Genomic DNA, 20356 nt, shown 5'->3' with positions numbered 1-20356 from the left:
GGATGTAGAATAACAAGTTTACCAATAATTATGTACTTACTGAGCACTTACCACATACCAGGCCCTGTTCCAAATGCTTTATATTTGCACATGGAATCCTCATACAATTTTGACCATTCTACAGATGGGAAAACCATGAAGCAGGACTGCTCATGCCTTAGTAGTGGCACTCAACTGGGGCAAGCATAAGAATCACCTGTGGAGCTTTAAAATAGATGCCTCGGAAAGAGATTCAGGAATCTAGCCAAGAGCCCACACCTATGCATACTGATGGTGGTGTTTGATGATGAACCAGCTGTGGTCATGTGAATCATCTCTTTTGCCCATTTATTCAATGATTAGCTTGCTTCTTATGGTATAAATCATTTACCATTGGTGTATTAAAAAGTGTACGACATTCAATTTGATATTAATCCAATACTGTTAATACAAATGTGCTGATCTATACGGAGAATCTTAGAGAGATGATATATTTCGCCTCAGATAAACCAAAAACCTATTGTATGTGGTATTAAGAGTAGCACAGAATGGAATAAAGTAGGGCTTACCTTAGTTTAAGACCAAATGGTGCTCACAGTATGGTTCCCAGACCAGCAGCATCAGCATCAATTGGAAATATTAGAAATGTAAAATCTCAGGCCACACCCTAAACTACAGGAGTAGGACCCAGCAAGCTGTGTTTATAAGGAAGCTGGGATGCATGCTAAAGTTTGAGGACCACTGCTCCAAAAAAGCTTCAATCTGGTGGTTCTCTATCATCACCTAAGATTAGAAGCTTTAAAAAAATATTCCTAGTCTAGGCCCCAAACCTGTTCGTTAGAATCCGGGAGTGAATGCAGCCTAATCATGTAGACTAAAAAAGAAAACTCCCCAGGTGACTCATACATACATCTGGTTAAGAACCACTGTTTTAGTGGCACCAATCAAAAAACATCTACATTACTCATTTCCAAAAAGCTAGGTTAGGAAGTAAAACAGATACCTGGTTAACCACCTACAGTACACCAATTTCATGGAATATTATGCAACTGTCAACAACAATAAGGTAGCTATTTAGGTACTGATATAAAAGCAATCTCCAACAGAGTGTTAAATGAAAAAAAGCAATATGCAGAACATTTAAAAATATTTTTTAAAAGGGACATGTACATGCGTATATTTTATACAAGAACAGCATATCTCTTAAAGGTTAGATAAGAAATTAGTAGCTCAAGTTTCCTCTGGGAAGGGAAGATGGCGATTAAATTATAGGGATGGGAGAAACATTTTTACTGTTTGTTTTTGTACTGTTTGCATTTTTTTTAATGGCCCAATAACAATTACTTTTTTTGGGGGGGGGGTTCTTCTAGATGTTTTACAGTTTTACTTTTTATTTATGTTTCTTTCTTTTTTTTTTAAATTGGGGTATAGTTGTTTTACAATGTTGTTAGTTTCTACTGTACAGCAAAGTGAAGCAGAGTTCCCTGTGCTATCCACCTGCTTTTTATTAGTTACTTATTTTATACATATTAGTGTATATATGTCAATCTATAGGTACATGTATTACCTATTCAAATTAATTAAGTTAAAAATGTTTAAGATTAGAGGCAATAAAGAACCACTGCTTTAGAGGGAATGAAACATTAGCAAGCAAGCTGTCAGCTGCTAAAGGACAATCAGAGCATTAATGAAGGGAAAGGGGCAGGAGGAAAGACAGTCCTGGCAAAAAGTCCCATGCAGGTAATCCTCCCTCCACGTCCTTCCTGAGGTTATGTACACTGAGACTCAACCCAGAGCGCTCAATTTATCCACAGTCAGCTTTATTCTGAAATAACCATCTATGGAGAGCACACGTCAAAAGAGTAGAAAAAAATAAAGGAGCCCATCAAAAAAAGTTCCCTGGCAAGTGGGAGGGAGGGCATGACGTTAGGAGCCCTGTTTAGGGAAGGAAATGTTGTCCAGGTCGTGGATGCCATTCTTGTCAATGATTCGAACACTGAAGGCTGGCAGGTTCAGGATGAAGCGTTTCTGGAGCTGCAGAGAAACATGAAGGAAATCAGTCAACAAATTTTTATTGAGAACTAACTGTGGTCCAGGCTCTGTTCTAGGCACTGGGCATATCAGCAGATAATGATCTCTGCTTTTGTGGCGCTGGTATCCCATTGGAGGCAGTTGGCACTAGGACACTGAGGAAAGCCCCAACTGCAGGTGGAGGCTGACTGGAAGGTAGTGAGCAAGAGCTGAGGGCTTGACTCTGGTCAGCCAGCTGATGAAGAATGAGACAATCTAATGCTCTATTCCTCACAATTTGCCACCAATTAGCCTGGTAAACACAGACTTCTCTTTTAAAATGTCTCAAGGTAACAAGCCAACCAAGGAGCGACTGCCCTAGGAATAAGCTTTGGACCAAAGCCATGTACTCCTAGGTCCCAAGAGTTTGCTCCAGTCACCCGCCCACATTATAAGGACCAGATGTGTGTGTGTTTGTGTGTATAGCTGGGGGGTGGTGGGAAGGATGGCCTCAGAACTACTCTTGGAACAACTCCTGCTTCTGTCTCCTCCAATACAAGCTAACCTGTCATTAAAGAAATACCTCTGGACTTTCATGAGACTCTCTGCTTGAGAGGCTGTTCCAAAGGAGCTGTGGTCTATGTGCATAAAACCAGACGGCCCCATTAACCTGGCTGGAGATTACTGAGAAACACAGCTGGAGGAAATCTTTGCTTCTGTGGGCGACTCTTCCTGGACACCTCACTTAATCTCTAGATAGAAGGCACAAAGCTCCACGTGCTCCCTTAGGGGCATATCCTGGAAATGTACCCCTCTCCAGGCCTAAGCCCTCCCTCTCTTGATGTTTCCCATCTCCTTTACAGATGAGGACTGAACAGCAACAACCATTTCCATTTCCACAGTCCTCTCTGGCTGATGACTCCTGTGTCCAGAAACAAGCTCCAAGATCAAGAAAAGGTGACAATAAGGAAATGTGGGTTTATAAAATAATCATATTTAGGATCCTTGGGGAATAAAGTCTCAAAGCATTCAATATTCCAGTGGCTTCTTCCTGGCAGCCCCTTGCAACACTTGGGGCTGCTGGACTAATACGGCCTCTTGGCTGAATGGTTAATAAGAAAAGCACATGAGTTTATTCTCAGCTTCTGCTTTGGAAAGGGGATTTACAAACAAGAGGAAAAAGGGGCACTATGGACTGAAAATGACAGGCTTGTGTAAGAGGCAAACTGACATTACTGTCCAATGCTACCACCTGCTCTCAACCTCCTACTCTCTTCTCACTAGACCACGAATTCAAGTTCATCCTTAGGCTACAAGAACAGTAAAAGAATTAAAAAGCCTACAGGAGCTGCTTTCTTTTCCTCCTCATCTTCCATTCATACCCCAGAGCCTTAGACTCCTAAGAGTAGTATTGGAATGGGCAGGGCCTGTGTTGCTGGCCTCATAAACTAAGGGCTACTCTCCCCTACTGCCCAAAGCCTCTTAGTTTCCTCCTATGGCCTCCTGAATTCCCAGCAGAGGCTTTCCCTCCCAAACTTATGTACTGTTAAGGGAGCAGACTTTTTTTTTTTTGGCTGCGTTTGGTCTTCGTTGCTGCGTGCAGGCTTTCTCTAGTTGCAGCGAGTGGGGGCTACTCTTCGTTGCGGAGCAGGGGCTCTAGGCGCAAGGACTTCAGTAGTTGTGGCATGCGGGCTCAGCAGTTGTGGCACACGAGCTTAGCTGCTCCACAGCATGTGGGATCTTCCCAGACCAGGGATCGAACCCGTGTTCCCTGCATTGGCAGGCGGATTCTTAACCACTGCGCCACCAGGGAAGTCTCCAAGGGAGCAGACTTTATGACAACTCCAGGTAGCACAAAAATAGAGCAGGTATAAAATCTAGCACGATAGTTCTTAAAGTATGGCCCCAGTTACCACCTGCAGCAAAATCACTTGGGACTGCTGGTTAAAATATTCTCAAGATCTACACCAGGACCACTGAATCAGAAGTGGGTGGGGAGTGGGGTGGAAAGCATGAATCTGCCTTTTTTAGGAAACAAGCTCCCCAGATGATTCTTATACATGCTAAAATTTGAGAACCACTAGTCTGGATGAACCAAAAAGAAAATTAATTAAATTATAAAATTGACATTGATGAGAAGGTGACCCATGAGCAAAAAAATAAGCTTGTTATGTACCAAACTCTACCCCTGGTAGCAACTTCACATCTGGTTAGTGGATATTTATTATACCTTCTGGCAAGGATCAGAAAAAATGCAACTGAGGAACGGGAACAATATTGGCAAACAGAGAGACAAAACATTCCTTTCAGGATCCCATGGGAGCTACTCACCTCCTCCAGACATTTCCTAAGAAGCTCCACTGCCTTCTCACGTGAGATAGCTGAAAGAGAACACAGAGGCCAGGCACTCAAGGTGCTGACATTAAGTCCAACTCTCTGCTGCAACTTTTGACTAAGTTTTAAACTTTTTCAGGTCAGCATGCCACACAAATGCCACACAACAGAAAAGGCAAAAAACCCAAAATGCCTAGCCTTCTGGCTTGCAACAAATTTATTCCATATGCAGTTGAGGGTGCCCCACACCCAATGCTCAGGCAGCCACAAGCCATTGCAAATTGATTTGCTACAGAGAAGGGAGAGCATGACGGAATTCTGCCTCCCATGGCCAGGGCTTGCCTCTAGAGAAGTCCAGCGGCCTGCCTCTTCTTTATAGCCCATCCCCCAACTCCCAACGCCCCCAGCCCCCCTTTAGACCAGGGCTTAAATCAGCTCCATCTGCCCTAGCCAGCTGCAAATCAGGGAAAGGGAGGACAGGGCCAGTGTTTTAGCCTCACTTTGCCAGCTGGGCCTCAGTTTAACAATGGAAAGAGAATTCATAGGATGGGGCTGAGTCTCTCATAAAATAGGAGCCAAAGGAACTGTCCACAGGCATGGCAAACTGGGATGACATATTATGCAGTTAGGCTTCAGGGGTGGTTGGTGGTTATTTTGGTGGGCAAATCAGCTGTATTACTGACAGATGCCAAATCAAGAAACAGTCACTAGGAGGCCAGGCTAATTCTTTTTAGGATGTGGCCTGGAGCTCTGGCATGGCTGAGGTTGAGTGAGAGGGCAGCACCAAAAAAGGAATGAACAAGCCAGATTCTTACTATACTGACAGGGACGAATGGAATGTAAGGAGAAAACTGGTTATCTGTGCTACATCTATAGCTTGTAAAAGCTGAGAATCCCAACTGCGTACTGCTCACAGTGGCTGAAGTTGAGGTTAGGATTGGGGTCAGAAAATAGAACTTAACACAAAAGCATCCCAGTGTCTGGAGGTTTGCCAAGCTGATGGTTCATGGATGAGTAGAGAGCCAGCTTTTTCTTACAGGAGGGGGTAGCCATTAGGTGATAAGAACCAAGGGAACAGCTCAGGCTATGGCCTTAGAAAGCTTTGATATTTAAGAAAAGAAACACTCAGTTGTCATGCTGGAGACCTGTTCATTACCACAAGCTCAAAACAAACCTACAAACCCCTTGGTTTACTTGCTCATTCTTTACACCTGAGAAGCTAATGAGCACCTAACTAGGGCAAAATGAGTGAAAAAACTGAACTTTTGTAACTGAAGAATTATAGTTTTACTCCAACCCCCCTTTAAAACAAAACAAAACCCAGCTCTGGGCATGTGCAATACCTCGTTTTATCTGGCAGAAGAGGGACTTCGATCAGCTTTTCCATAACCCTAGTGACCTACAGGAGAAAGCTTCCAGAGGGCACCTGCAGGTGCTTCTTAGGATCCATCCTCTATTCAAGCCTGGCCACCCAACTCCAGGGGGTTGTGCACAAAACCAGGAAGCAGCTGAGGACAGGGCTCTGCTACTGCTCCCTACACTTAGAGAGCTGAAACTTACTTGGTGTGTAATACCGGTCCAGGATACTGAGAGTCAGGAAGGCACCGTAGCCGTGGGCTGCAAAAGGGGCTTTTGCCAAGGCTGCCAGGTAGTCCATGTAGTAGAGCGCTGGACCCTCATGCTCATCATAGCCAGCCAGGAGGAGGTTGACATGATATGGGGTCTGCAAAGGAAAGACACTGCAAAGTGATGGTCAAAGCAATAACACCAACACCTCTCCTCATGGAAATAGGAACGTTCCAACTCTTGATAAATAAGAAAATAGCAGCAGCTGAGTAAATCATGATGAAAGTAAAGATTCAGACAAATCTAAAGGACCCAGAGTGTGGTCAGAGGTAAAGGGAGGTCAGCTTATTTTCTCTGAACAGAAGAGCATTTGGAGCACTTTAAGGTATGTGAAAAAGCTGCTTCTTAAAGCCCATGGACCAAAACCTGTTACAAAAGCATTTCAAAGGCAAAGCATGGGTGTTCTTGCATTGTTCCTAATAGCTGAAACCAACACACACAATTCTGAGAGTGTCAGGCCACAGGCTAAAGAAAGCTGCAGCTCCGACCACATCATCCAAAATAAGAAGGCTCAGTCTGGACAACTGGACCAAAATCTCAAATGGTAAACTGTATGCCTCACTATTAAGAAACAAGTCTTGGGCTACAATTAATAAATGCTGGAGAGGGTGTGAAGGAAAGGGAACCCTCCAGCACTGTTGGTGGGAATGTAAATTGGTGCAGCCACTATGGAAAATAATATGGAAGTTCCTTTAAAAACTAAAAACAGAGCTACCATATGATCCAGCTATTCCACACCTGGGTATATGTCCAGAAAAGACAAAACTCTTAATTCAATACATGCACCCCAATGTTCATAGCAGCACTATTTACAATAGCCAAGTCATGGAAACAACCCAAATACCCATCAACAGACGATTGGCTTAAGAAGATGTGGTACATATATACAATGGACTATTACTCAGCCATAAAAAAGACTGAATTATCGCCATTTGCAGCAACATGGATGGACCTAGATAATATTATACTTAGTGAAGTAAGTCAGAGAAAGATAAATATTATATGATATCACTTGTATGTGGAATCTAAAAAATAATACAAGTGAATCTGTACACAAAACAGAAACTAACTCACAGACATAGAAAATAAACTTATGGTTACCAAAGGGGAAAGGAAGCCGGGGTATACATTAGGAGTACGGGATTAACAAACTACTACACATAAAATAGATAAGCAACAAGGATTTACTGTATAGCATAGGGAACTATATTCAAAATCTTGTAATAACCTATAATGGAAAATAATCTGAAAAAAAAGTATATATAAAACTGAATCATTTTGCTATATACCTGGAACTAACATAATATTGTGTATCAACTATAAAAAATGAAAAGATTAAAAAAAAAAAAAAGAAAAAAACAAGTCTTGCAGTAGGGAAGGGTAGAAAGTCTCAAATATTTAAGTCAAATCACTAAACTTTTTTTTTGGCTGTGTCACACAGCTTGCAGGATCTTAGTTCCCCGACCAGGGATCGAACCCACACCCCAGGTGGTGAAAGCTCGAAGTCCTAACCACTGGACCGCCAGGGAATTCCCAAATCACTAAACTTTTAATGCAGACAGTAATAATGGAAGTTCATAAATACAAAGAAATGTTGTAACTCTAGAAGAACTGTAGATTTAGGTGAAATGCTAATATTTTTCTAATACAATAAGGCTCTGCTAAGGTAACTAAGAAGTAATTTTTATCTGTAAGATAAATAAACAGTACTTATAATAACCTATTTATAGGTATCCTTTCTCTGTATTACCTGCAAGTCTAAAAATGCAAGTTTCTACAGAGAACCTTAACTAAGCCTGCCTTGCTCTTCATCTCCAAATGGATGATTCTTTTTCTATACCAGGTGGGCCATTTACCACGGCCTGTCTATGCTCCCAGGCATCAGTGGTGAGACTCCCATGTAAAATGAATTCCTTTTTCTCTGCAAAGTGTGTTTTTCCTCTTGCATTTGCCACAGTGGCTAGTGAGCAGGCCTTGCCCATGGTTATATGCCCGTCCCTAAACTTATATATTCGATTAAATGCACATTAAATGAAATCAAATATATTTATGCATCCTATTATGGGGCATAAAGTAATAACAGCTAATGGTCTTAAAAGTGATGCTTTGTATTCTTTGAACACTGATTAACATGGGCACTTGGCAGCCTGAAGAAACATTCTAACTCATGTTAGAAGAACACATGAAAATATCATATACTTACTTGGAATTCCAAGCCAGCTGTGCTAAGTAATATTTCCCTTAGACTACAGAGTAGCCCTAACCTGCAAACAAGTTTCTGCCTTGGGGATAAGATGGTGAATAGTCTCAGGAGTTAAGAATTGACCAGCAATAGTCAAGTCTTTAGAGAAAATAATCTGCCTATCACATTTCCCAGTAAGTAGCGTGCTACACTTTGCCAGGCTCTGGAATTCTCTGCCACATTCTGTGACGACATTCTTAGTAAGTCTGACCTTAGGCAAGACACTTAACCCCTATAAGCATATGTTTCCTTATGTGTAAAACTGAGTTAATTAATCCTTCCCCTTTCTGTCTTCTAGGAAATATGGTGAGAAAAAAATAATAGAGGTGAGGCATCCCAAACTCTGGAAGAAAAAAATGCTACCTAAATTCTTAGTATATTAGCTACACCCCAGTCTCCTTTTGATAGCTTACCACTTTAAACAACAACAACAAAACTGTCTGAATTACCTAAAAATAAAAAATATATAATATATATTTTTTTAAACTGTGAGAACAGTAATGCAAAATCAGGCAGACAAAGAATACTGTAGTGTTCTTATAGTTAAAATTCGAATAGCAAAACAGAGAGAGAAATATATAGCAAGGAGATTCTAACTGGTTTCCTTCCCCAAGAGGTTTAATAATATAGTTTCTTACCTATCACAAAGTAAGTTCATCTTTTTGCTAAGAGGATAACTCTACTCTTCTCCATTCACTGGAGAATACTCCTTTTACAGCTAACCAAAACAATTTTATCAAGTTGCAACGGTATGTTAAGGATCCACCCAGATAACTAGAGAGCTAACCAGCAGAACCTACATATGCTCTGTCTCCAGTGAGGCTCTTGCCCACACTTAAACTGTGTTTAAAACAATTAATGTGATCTTTAAAAGCCACCACCAAAAAATTTTTACATGAAGATGTCAACGGAATTTCAGAAGCAAACTGTATTGCTTATCTGGTCTATATAATATCATTTATTTATGCTTAAGCATCTGACACACACACACATCAAAGTTGGTATTCAGAAGCTATAACACGTGGTATAGAAGATAACTCATAAATTATTGTGTGACTTCGAATCACCAACTTTTGCATGTGTGAGATGCTTAAGCATAAATAAATGATGTTATCTAGACTAATTAAATCAATACATCTGTGTAACAACTTGCAGTTTCTGAAATTCTTTTGACAATGCTCCATCAAAGATCTCTGGCTCACACTTTTTTTTTTTAATTTCAAATAAAGTCTCCTATACTGCCACTCTCTTACTCCTCTAAGAATCATGACATTCAAAGTGACAAAGCCATAGTAATGGGTTTCTTGACTGTTACATTTCCTCATATTCTTGATGCAATAGTGTTTTCCTAGAATAAGACAAATTCCAAGCCACTCGATTTTGTGAAACTCTTACAGCATATACATGTGTGACTGTGGTGTGTTTAGGGAAACACATAGTATGTGTAAGACACAATCCACATATTCAAATATTTATACCAATTATAAACTCCATGAAGGCAGGATTGTGTCTGGCTTGTTCAATGATGTATAAGCATATAGTATACGTTCAGTAAATATTTGCTGAGTGAATAATAATAATACCAGAAGGCATTATATATGTTTTAATACATATGTGGCTAATACCTAATATCACAAGAAGAAAGATTAAGAAAATCACTAAACAAATGTCAGAAAGTGATAGGTCCTACTTCTGAGAACTGGTTGAAGTTTAAGTTGACTGCCAGTATCCTATGATTGCACATAATATTGCTGCCTTTTTCTAGGCTCCTAGGTCCTTCTCTTTCTACTTTTCTTTAGACATAGGTTGCTAAGTAAATAAAAAAATTATGCTACAGGCATTTAGAATTAAATGAAGAGGAGAACAGTAGCTTAAATAAATATCTCAGGAAGAAACAGCTGGGCTACATTACAGTTAGACCTGAGTTTGAAATCCAGCTCTATTACCAGACATGTAGGTTTAGAAAAGTTAGTAACCTAACCTCTCTGAAAATGTTTTCATTGAAAACATGGGATAATACCTACTACAAAAAGGCTGCACTGAAGACTCAAAGAGATAATGCATATAAACAAGCATAGTACCCAAAACATAGTAAAGCCTCAGTAAATGCTAAAATAATTACTAGGGAAACACAATCACCTATGAAGTTCACAATGTCCATGAAATAAACAGGGCAAGCACTCAAGAGAAGCCCATCCACTCCTAGCACTGAGATATAAGATAAATTCCTCATATAGTCAAATATACACCAAATAGCCAAAACAATCTTGAAAAAGAAGAACAGAGCTGGAGGAATCATGCTCCCTGACTTCAGACTATACTACAAAGCTACAGTTATCAAAACAGTATGGTACTCGCACAAGAACAGACACACAGATTAATGGAACAGAATAGAAAGCCCAGAAATAAACCCATGCACTAAAAGTCAATTAATCTATGACAAAGGAGGCACAATGGAGAAAAGACAGCCTCTTCAAAAAGTGGTGCTGGGAAAACTGGACAGCTACATGTAAAAGAATGAAATCAGAACATTCTCTAACACCATACACAAAAATAAACTCAAAATGGATTACAGACCTAAATGTAAGACTGGATACTATAAAACTCCTAGAGGAAAACATAGGCAGGACACTGACATATTGCAGCAATATCTTTTTGGATCCATCTCCTATAATAATGGAAACAAAAACTAAAATAAACAAATGGGACCTAAACTTAAAAGCTTTTGCACAGCAAAGGAAACCATAAACAAAATGAAAAGATAGCCTATGGAATGGGAGAAAATATTTGCAGAAGATGCAACCAATAAGGGATTAATTTCCAAAATATACAAACAGCTCATACAACTCAACAAAAAATGGGCAGAAGACCTAAAAAGACATTTCTTCAAAGACATACTGATGGGGGCTTCCCGGGTGGCACAGTGGTTGAGAATCTGCCTGCTAATGCAGGGGACACGGGTTCGAGCCCTGGTCTGGGAAGATCCCACATGCCACGGAGCAACTAGGCCCGTGAGCGACAACTACTGAGCCTGCGCATCTGGAGCCTGTGCTCCGCAGCAAGAGAGGCCGCGATAGTGAGAGGCCCGCGTGCCGCGATGAAGAGTGGCCCCCACTTGCCACAATTAGAGAAAGCCCTCGCACAGAAACGAAGACCCAACACAGCCAAAAATAAATTAATTAATTAATAATAATTAAAAAAAAGACATACTGATGGCCAAAAAGCACATGAAAAGATGCTCAACACTGCTAATTATTAGAGAAATGCAAATCAAAACTACAATGAGGTACCACCTCACACCCATCAGAATGGCCATAATTTTAAAATCTACAAATAACAAATGCTGGAGAGGGTGTGAAGAAAAGGGAACCGTCCTACACTGTTGGTGGGAATGTAAATTGGTGCAGTTATGGAGAACAGTATGGAGGTTCCTTAAAAAACTAAAAATAGAGTTGCCATACGATCCAGCAATCCCACTCTTGGGCATATATTCAAAGAAAACTCTAACTTGAAAAGATACATGCACCCCAATGTACACAGCAGGACTATTTACAATAGCCAAGATATGGAAGCAACCTAAATGTCTATCAACAGATGAATGGATAAAGAAGATGTGGGGTGTGTGTGTGTGTGTGTGTGTGTGTGTGTGTGTGTATATACACACACACACACATACACACACATACACACACACAATTAATTATTAATCAGTCATAAAAAAGAATGAAATAATGCCATCTGCAGCAACATGGATGGACCCAGAGATTATCATACTAAGTGAAGTCAGTCAGACAGAAAAAGACAAATATCATATGCTATCACATATATGTGGAATCTAAAAAAATGATACAAATGAACTTATTTACAAAACAGAAACAGACTCAGACACAGAAAACAAGCTTACAGTTACCACAAGGGAAGGGGGGGATATATTTGGAATTTGGGATGAACAGATACAGACATATAAGGATCTACTGTATAGCACATGAAACTACATTCAGTATCTTTTAATAACCTATAATGGAAAAGAATCTGAAAAAGTATATATATATATAATCTGAATCACTTTGCTGTACACCTGAAACATTATAAATCAACTATACGTCAATAATTTTTTTTAATTTTTAAAGGAAAATAAATAAAATTTTAAAGGAAAATAAATAAACACCTCATATACATCTTCCTAAAGGGATATGGTGGGATGTTTATAAAAAGTGCCCAGCACACTGCCTGACACATGGTAGAAATGCATGACAGTTTCCTCCTCTCTCCTTCCTGGACTCTTGGAAGGAGCCCTAAGGTGAAGGTATTCATTGTCACAAACATTCATAAGCACTGACACTTAGAGCATATCTACTTCACAGTACACCCACCCTAACCTATCTTGAAATTGACACAGGCACAGAGACAGTTTCCTGGAAGCCTGAAAAAACAAAAACAACAAATCCTACATCCAGATTTGGAGAGCAAATTACCACTTATTAAGTACTTTCATACTATTTCCACCCTTACAGATATGTCCATCCTGAGTGCTAAGCCTCACTTTCTAGATACTTTTTCATCAGTTCCCTTCTTTCCCATGATCAGTACAACATGAGAATTTGCCAATTAACCTGAAGGAATGCGAACACTAATCAATCATGATAAAATTGCCAGGAATCTTGTATCTTTTACGAAGTAATCCTTATCCTGTGCATGATATAATCTGTCTTTGGTTGTCTCCACTATTCTAATTATTTAGATAGTAAGTCTAAGTAATAAAGCAAAGTTATGAGGTCTCCAAGGAGAGGAACAGTATCTATACATAATTCTGAACTAACCTAAACATCCGAGTGACCAATAAATGAATTTAAACATTTAGCTGAGACACTCTCTGTCCAATGGCCATGAGGATCACCATCAATGGTTTGCAGCACAAATGCCAACGTGCTTAGTTTTAAAGTTGTATCTAACTGACACACAAAGAAAAAAATTTGAATGAACCATCCTGGGAACTCAAAATGAACTTTAGTTTCTAAAATAAAATACCACCAAAATTTTGCCTCTTTTTACAAGTAGGGAAAGAAGAAGAAAAAGAAAAAAACCTAGATAAATTGGTATCTCTTCCTCCCTTAAAAAAATACATGAGGTAAGCTTATTTTTAAAGTGAAGAGCTTTAAGTCATTTTGAGATTTCCTCATCTATACAACAGGGATAATAAGAGTATCCATCATTACAGGGTTATGGCAAGGTTTAAATAAATAAATGTAAACTGCTCAATGAAATGCCTGTTACATAGTAATAACACCATCATCACCACCACCACCACCATCATTTTTAGGATCTGACCGCATTATTAACAGATCTGATTAGATAATAATAAGATCAAGAAGATGTACCAGGGAATTCCCTGGCGGTCCAGTGGTTAGGACTCCAAGCTTTCACTGTCAAGGGACTGGGTTCGGGTTCAATCTCTGGTCGGGGAAACTAAGATCCCACAAGCCGCGAGGCAAGGCTCAAAAAAACGAAGAAGAAGAAGGAGATGTACTACCACAGAGTGCCAATAAATTATCCACCTTTTTTTGGTTGCTAAAAGGAATACAATTTAAGCCAGGGAAATTAGCCAATAAGCACATCTCTTATGTCCCTCTCCCTGGGATTGAAATGGACTTCCTAAGTACCTCTGAGCCCTGCAGAACTGAGTTCAGTTTCACTTTGTACATCTGAGCTCAGTTCCCTTGTACATTTGGGAGTGGGGGGTGTACACGGCACACACATGCAAACTTTCCTTCAGTTTGATGCAGCATTTCCTTCCCTATAACTCTTGTGCATACAACTCCTTGTATATTCCCTCTCTCATGAAAAAGAAACACTGTAGTGATTAAGAAGAGTGTGAAATTCCATAAATTTTACAGCTCAAGAGAACAGTTGTGATAAATACACTGAAACAACAAAATCAGTGAAGAGAGTCTGGGCGGTGACAAGCAGCGGTGTGACATCTGGCGGAAGCCGAAGTCACAGCAAGGGGGAGAGAGGTGGGCGTGAGGAAGCATCCTGCCGAGCGTGGACACAGAAAAGGAGAGGAATTGACAGTCTTCCTTTGGAGCCAGGCCAGCCTCTGCCACCTCTAATTGAACAGGACGACGTCGCTATGAGTGAGGTGCCTTGGAGAACGATGCAGTTTCTTTTGCAATGTGCTGCACACCTTGGAACATTAAGCGTGTGAAGCATAATCCCATTCCTTGTGGGTCGGGAATTTGGTAGGAGAGGCAGAACCACCAACGGGACAAAGGATTTAGCTAATGATGACAGTGTTTCAATAAACAGACTTCTAAACAGAGACTGGGCTTTGAAGGAAACAGTGCCTGCTATTTCATTTAGTCCAGCCGATTGCCAAAGCTGCCTAAAATTCCACCTTTGGCACCGAGAATATTTCATAAAAATGCAGTTTACAGAGTTAGAAGGGATCTAAGAGCTCATCTCGTTTATCCAATGTCCCTCTCACAAATGTGGGGACTCGGGTTCAAAGAGGGGACAGTGACTTACCATAAACCACAGGGCTAATTAGAGTCAGGACCAGAATTCAGGCTTTCTGATCCCAAGACTTGTGTGCTTTTCTAGGAAACGATGCTGCCTCCACAAAATGGAAATTAGTGTGAAAATATGATTCAATATGTAAATGTCAGTTTCACACTCAAATAGTTCAGAATGTACTATTTCACATACCAGCATCTATTGTCCTCTATTTCATGTATTACATCTTATATGACCAATAATATTTTAAGTTTTAAAAGGGCAGACCATTTAATGGGCAGACCGTTTAATGTCAGACCATTATGACTCCTCTAAAGGGCCTACAACTATGCAAGATATGTAGTAGGTACTAAATAAATATAAATAGATGCCAACACCTTAACTGCTTTGCCAATGCCCAATTTTTCAACTCTGTTAATAAATAAAATGGATCCACTGTTATTTTCTTACACTGGTGCTCTGAACTCTCAATCAGGAGCTTGTGTCCAATAACCAATGGAATTTATTAGCTATCTGCTTTGGCTGGGTTTGGTGGTATAACTTTAAAATTTCAATGTCAATTTTGCCATTTTAATTAAAGGAAGACTTTGTACCTATACTGGAATTTCAGTGTTCACTATTTCAAACACTTTTAAAAAATCTAAAAGATTTCAGCAGCTTCCAACTGTCCTTGTGACCAAGTACTTTTCCCAGCTCTAAGAGATTATGGTTCTATGGATGGGGATAGGGCTGGGCCGGGGAAGAACTACTTATCCCTAATGCCTAAGCAATACAGAAACATTTGCACCTTGATTTTAATCCTCTCTGACAGAGTCCTTTTTAAGCAAACCCATCAATCTCTTTTTCTAATAACAGTGGTGACTATGCCTTAAGCAAAAACATAGAGTTTACAAAAGGTCTCAACCAAATCCTGCAAGAGTTCTCCGAGACTGCACAGGATAATTATGAAATGAGTGAATGCCCCAACCAACTTCACTTTTGCATGTGGAATGTGAATACATTATAAATACAATAAATGTTATTGAGCATTTACTATGTGAGAAGCATTGTGCCAGGTGATAAAGATGGAAACCTGGATCTGGAAGGAGCTGAGAAGGTAGACTGGAGTAGGAAAGATTTCAGATGGAGGAAACAGCACATGTGAAGGTAAAGAAACATGGAGGAGGGCTTCCCTGGTGGCGCAGTGGTTGAGAATCTGCCTGCTAATGCAGGGGACACGGGTTCGAGCCCTGGTCTGGGAAGATCCCACATGCCATGGAGCAGCTGGGCCCGTGAGCCACAACTACTGAGCCTGCGCATCTGGAGCCTGTGCCCCGCAACGGGAGGGGCCGCGATAGTGAAAGGCCCGCGCACCGCGATGAAGAGCGGTCCCCGCACCGCGATGAAGAGTGGCCCCCGCTTGCCGCAACTAGAGAAAGCCCTCGCACGAACTGAAGACCCAACACAGCCAAAAATAAATAAATAAATAAAGTAGCTATAAAAAAAAAAAAAAAAAAAAAAAAAGTACTAACCATGTGCCACAAACTCAGGAATGACAACAGAACCACAGTGGTAGGGAGTTGATTTAAAAAAAAAAAAAAAAAAAAAAAAAGAAACATGGAGGAACATGGAATATTTGGGTACTGGTGAATACGGGACATGTATACTTAGTGAATTAGGTGATTTCAGTAGGAAGCAGAGAGGAAGTGGGATAACAGGAATTGAAACGATACTGTCACTGGCTTCCTAGACTAAAGAATATGAACTTCAGGGGAGTTCCCTGCTGGCCTAGTGATTAGGATTCTGGGCTTTCACTACTGTGGCCCGGGTCCAATCCTGGTCGGGGAACTGAGATCCTGCAAGCCATGTGGCTCAGCCAAAAAAAAAAAAAAGAATATAAACATCAGTAGGGAAACCATGGAGAAACCAGTGAAAACTGCTCCCATTCCCATGACAATACAAGTCTTTTTCATGTGTTAGAACATTGCAGAAGCAGTAGGAATGGAGGGGGAGATATGGAATATAAGATATATCAATATTTAGAAAGTAGAATAGATAGGAGTTAATGAATAGTAGAATAGAAGATGAGGGAAAAAGAGGAGTTAAGAGAATGCTCAATAAAGGGAAAGGTGGAGGAGCAATGTAAAAAACTCAACTGAGACCCAATGAGGCTTAAGTTGAGCTGTTCAGAAGTAGCTGGAAAGAAAAAATAATGTATAGCTGAAATCATGAGACTGAATGAAGAGTCAGCCAGTTGGGAGGTTTTATTTATACAAACACACATTCCTAAGTTCACATGTGGAAGACAATAAAGGAAACAATTACAACAGGACACTATGGCACAGGTATTTGTAGGTTGCCATGAGAGCACAAAGAAGCTCTCATGAGTGACGAACATATGTGGAGAAATACAGTTTCCCTGGAAAATGATGAATTGAGTTTTAACCAGCAATTAAGAGTTAGCCTTCGGAGACGTGGAAGTACATTCAGGGGAGAATGACCAGCAAAGTGGTGGAGTAGGCAAAGGCAGAGATACAAGAGAGAACACACAGCAGGTTAGGGGAAGTACAAGTAACTCAGTATGAAGCAGAGAATGCCAGTGAGAAAGGGGTGACAGGTAGGTCTGGAGACAAAGCAGAGGAATAAGTGAAAGAAGAGAGATGAAGCAGAGAGGCTAATTTCGAAGACTGTGAACACCTAAGTTGAAGAGAGCAGTTCTGGGAGCTGAGAAAAAACCGGCCTATTGCTCCTTCATGATCACAAGCTGGGACCAGTCCTGTTACCTACTATTGCCACTCAGAGGAAAAAAAGGAGGTACAATGTTGGAAGTTGAAAATAGTTTCCTCTTAATCTTGTGATGGAAAAAATAGTATGAGTTTAAACTGATCAGAATCAGAATACTATACTGAGCTTCACCATAGAGAAGTTAAATTAAACTGACTGAATTTCCTTGTTCTTTCCCGCTTCAGATACACTCATCTGTTGCGCTAAAACACAAACCAGCCCATGTTTATAAATTCTCACACTAAATTAAAAAATAAGGAAGCAAGTGTGCCTCAAATGAAGCAAACCTTTTATTTTCAGAAGCCCAAGACAAAATAAAAGAAACTTACTCTGAAAATGAGAGACTGTCTAACCAAGGTTTCCCATTTCTTTTGTCCGCCTTAGTTCATTCTCTGAAAGTGTATTTGGCATACTCGTTTGATGCTGGCAGATGCAAAAGCATAATATAAAAATTGTCGGGCTTCCCTGGTGGCGCAGTGGTTAAGAGTCTGCCTGCCAATGCAGGGGACATGGGTTCGAGCCCTGGTCTGGGAAGATCCCACATGCCGCGGAGCAACTAAGCCCATGAGCCACAACTACTGAGCCTGCGCGTCTGGAGCCTGTGCTCCGCAACAGGAGAGGCCGCGACAGTGAGAGGCCCGTGCACCGCGATGAAGAGTGGCCCCCGCTCGCCACAGCTGGAGAAAGCCCTCGCACAGAAACGAAGACCCAACACAGCCAAAAATAAATAAATAAATAAATAAATTTATTAAAAAAAAAAAATTGTCTTCATTCTCCTTTAACAATGATTAGCTCATGTTCAAATATTTTTGCTTAACACACTGGCAAAAATTCTTATAATGGATGATTTCTTGAACTTAAGCTCAGGAATGTCACTGCATTTACAACCAACATTTTCCCCCCCCACCCCACTATTGTTTTTTTCTTTTCTTTTTTTTTTTTATAAATTTATTTATTTTATTTATTTTTGGCTGCGTTGGGTCTTCGTTGCTGCGCACGGACTTTCTCTAGTTGTGGCGAGTGGGGGTCACTCTTCGTTGAGGTGCACGGGCTCCTCATTGCGGTGGCTTCTCTTGTTGCGGAGCACGGGCTCTAGGTGCGCGGGCTTCAGCAGTTGTGGCTCACGGGCCCAGTAGTTGTGGCTCACGGGCTCCAGAGCACAGGCTCAGTAATTGTGGTGCATGGGCCCAGTTGCTCTGTGGCACGTGGGATCCTCCTGGACCAGGGCTCGAACCCATGTCCCCTGCATCGGCAGGCGGATTCCCAACCACTGCGCCACCAGGGAAGCCCCTACAACCAACATTTTATTTTATTTTATTTTTATTTTTGGCCACCCCACGCAGTTCCCCGACCAGGGACTGAACCTGTGCCCCTGCCAGTGAAAGCACAGAGCCCTAACCACTGGACCGCAAGGGAACTCCCACAACCAACATTTTAAACTTTAAAAGCAAAACACCTTTTAAATTATTATTTGAAAAACCTATGTTTTTAAAATGCTGTTAAGTGAAAAGTTAGGCATGTGTTTTTGTGAAAAAAAATAATAAAGGCTCAAGGTCAAAAGTGGCTTTATCGTTTTACAGTTGTACTACAAAAGACAGTCCACTTGGCCTTGAAGTCTCACGTGCCCCATCTGAATGTGGAGGACAGTATTGCTTGCCTGATAGCTGTGAGGAATGAAAAGTACTCATCTGTGTTAAAGTTCCTAGAAGAAGCCCTAGGAAGTAGTAGGTGCCCAATAACTGTCAAATGAATCTGAATTTTAGGAGCAAAAAATTTAACATTGTGTATATCTCAATTTTTAGCAAAATTATATTTGAAAGTTACCCCTCAATAATTATGAAATTTCTATAAATTTTACTTTCTAAAACCATCACTAACCCCAAGTTTGAATGGTTCTTCTATGAAAGTTGTAATCTTCTCGTAATTAGAAGTTTAGAAATTTAATGAGTTGAAATGCAACAAGGCACAGATGCCTTATTATACCAACGAGTTAACACAGTATTTGTTTTCTACATTAACTTTACTTGCTAATCAAAAATACTGCTTTCTCCCAAATAACATCAAAATAAAATTGCTGATTGTGCAATGGCAAAACCAACAATACCATGTCCGCAACAAGGCCACTTGAATTTTTTTTCATGAGCTGGCAGTTTCCAGAGAAAATATAAGACTCCATATACCTTTAAGTCAGTTCTCAAAAAATTCAAGTGCAGAAGCCATGCTCTGTACACCCTAAGGCATATATATTAAGTTGTACATGCTAAGCATGCCCATGAATATCTTTGTTTTGGGGGGGGGGTTTTGTTTTTTTTGCGGGGGGGGTCGGGAGTTTGGCTCTGCCACTCGGCTTACGGGATCTCAGTTCCCCAACCAGGGACTGAACCTGGGCCACAGCAGTGAAAGTCCAGAATCCTAACCACTAGGCCACCAGGGAACTCACACCCATGAATATCTTTGCATGTTGAACACCTGAGCTGATTCATCTCCCTGAGTTAAGAAGTTAAGTCTGCTGGAAAAGACTATTTAGGACTATATATAATTGTATATGTTTTCAGATGTCCATAGCAACTAGGAAATCCTGGAGAAAAGACTATTTAGAAGCCCTTCTAGGGACTTCCCTGGCGGTCCAGTGGTTAGGACTCTGTGCTCCCAATGCAGGGGGCACAGGTTCAATCCCTGGTCGGGGAACTAAGATCCCGCATGCCGCACAGTGCAGCCTAAAAAAAAAAAAGCCCTTCTATGAGAACACCGTGCTCCCCATTAGCAGCCTAGGTCCAACACAAGTTACTCCCACCTCTTCAATGGACATGAAAGCTCCTCACTGGTCTCCCTGCTTTCTTCTACTTTCCCTAAATGCTCTACCAAAGAGTAGCCAATGATCTAACCAAA

The 20356-nt window shown here is 40.7% G+C and overlaps 1 protein-coding gene across 2 annotated transcripts in view; it reads right to left on the bottom strand.

The window, feature by feature from the left end:
* Positions 1–1778: 1778 nt before the first annotated feature.
* Positions 1779–20356, bottom strand: part of PSMB2 (proteasome 20S subunit beta 2) — a 40992-nt gene continuing 22414 nt past the window's right edge. The window contains exons 4-6 of one of the 2 annotated variants that reach the window (XM_082363654.1): positions 5884–6046; positions 4321–4370; positions 1779–2013 (exon numbers count right to left, since the gene is read on the bottom strand). In XM_082363654.1, the coding sequence (XP_082219780.1) occupies positions 1906–2013; positions 4321–4370; positions 5884–6046 (321 nt within the window). In that variant the 3' untranslated portion in view covers positions 1779–1905. The remainder of the gene's footprint in view (positions 2014–4320; positions 4371–5883; positions 6047–20356) is intronic. The other variant, XM_082363655.1, reaches the window with a different exon arrangement.

Source organism: Balaenoptera borealis (assembly GCF_965194805.1).
Source record: "Balaenoptera borealis genome assembly, chromosome: 1".
NCBI lineage: Eukaryota > Metazoa > Chordata > Mammalia > Artiodactyla > Balaenopteridae > Balaenoptera > Balaenoptera borealis.
This window is presented reverse-complemented; position numbering and strand designations above follow the sequence as displayed.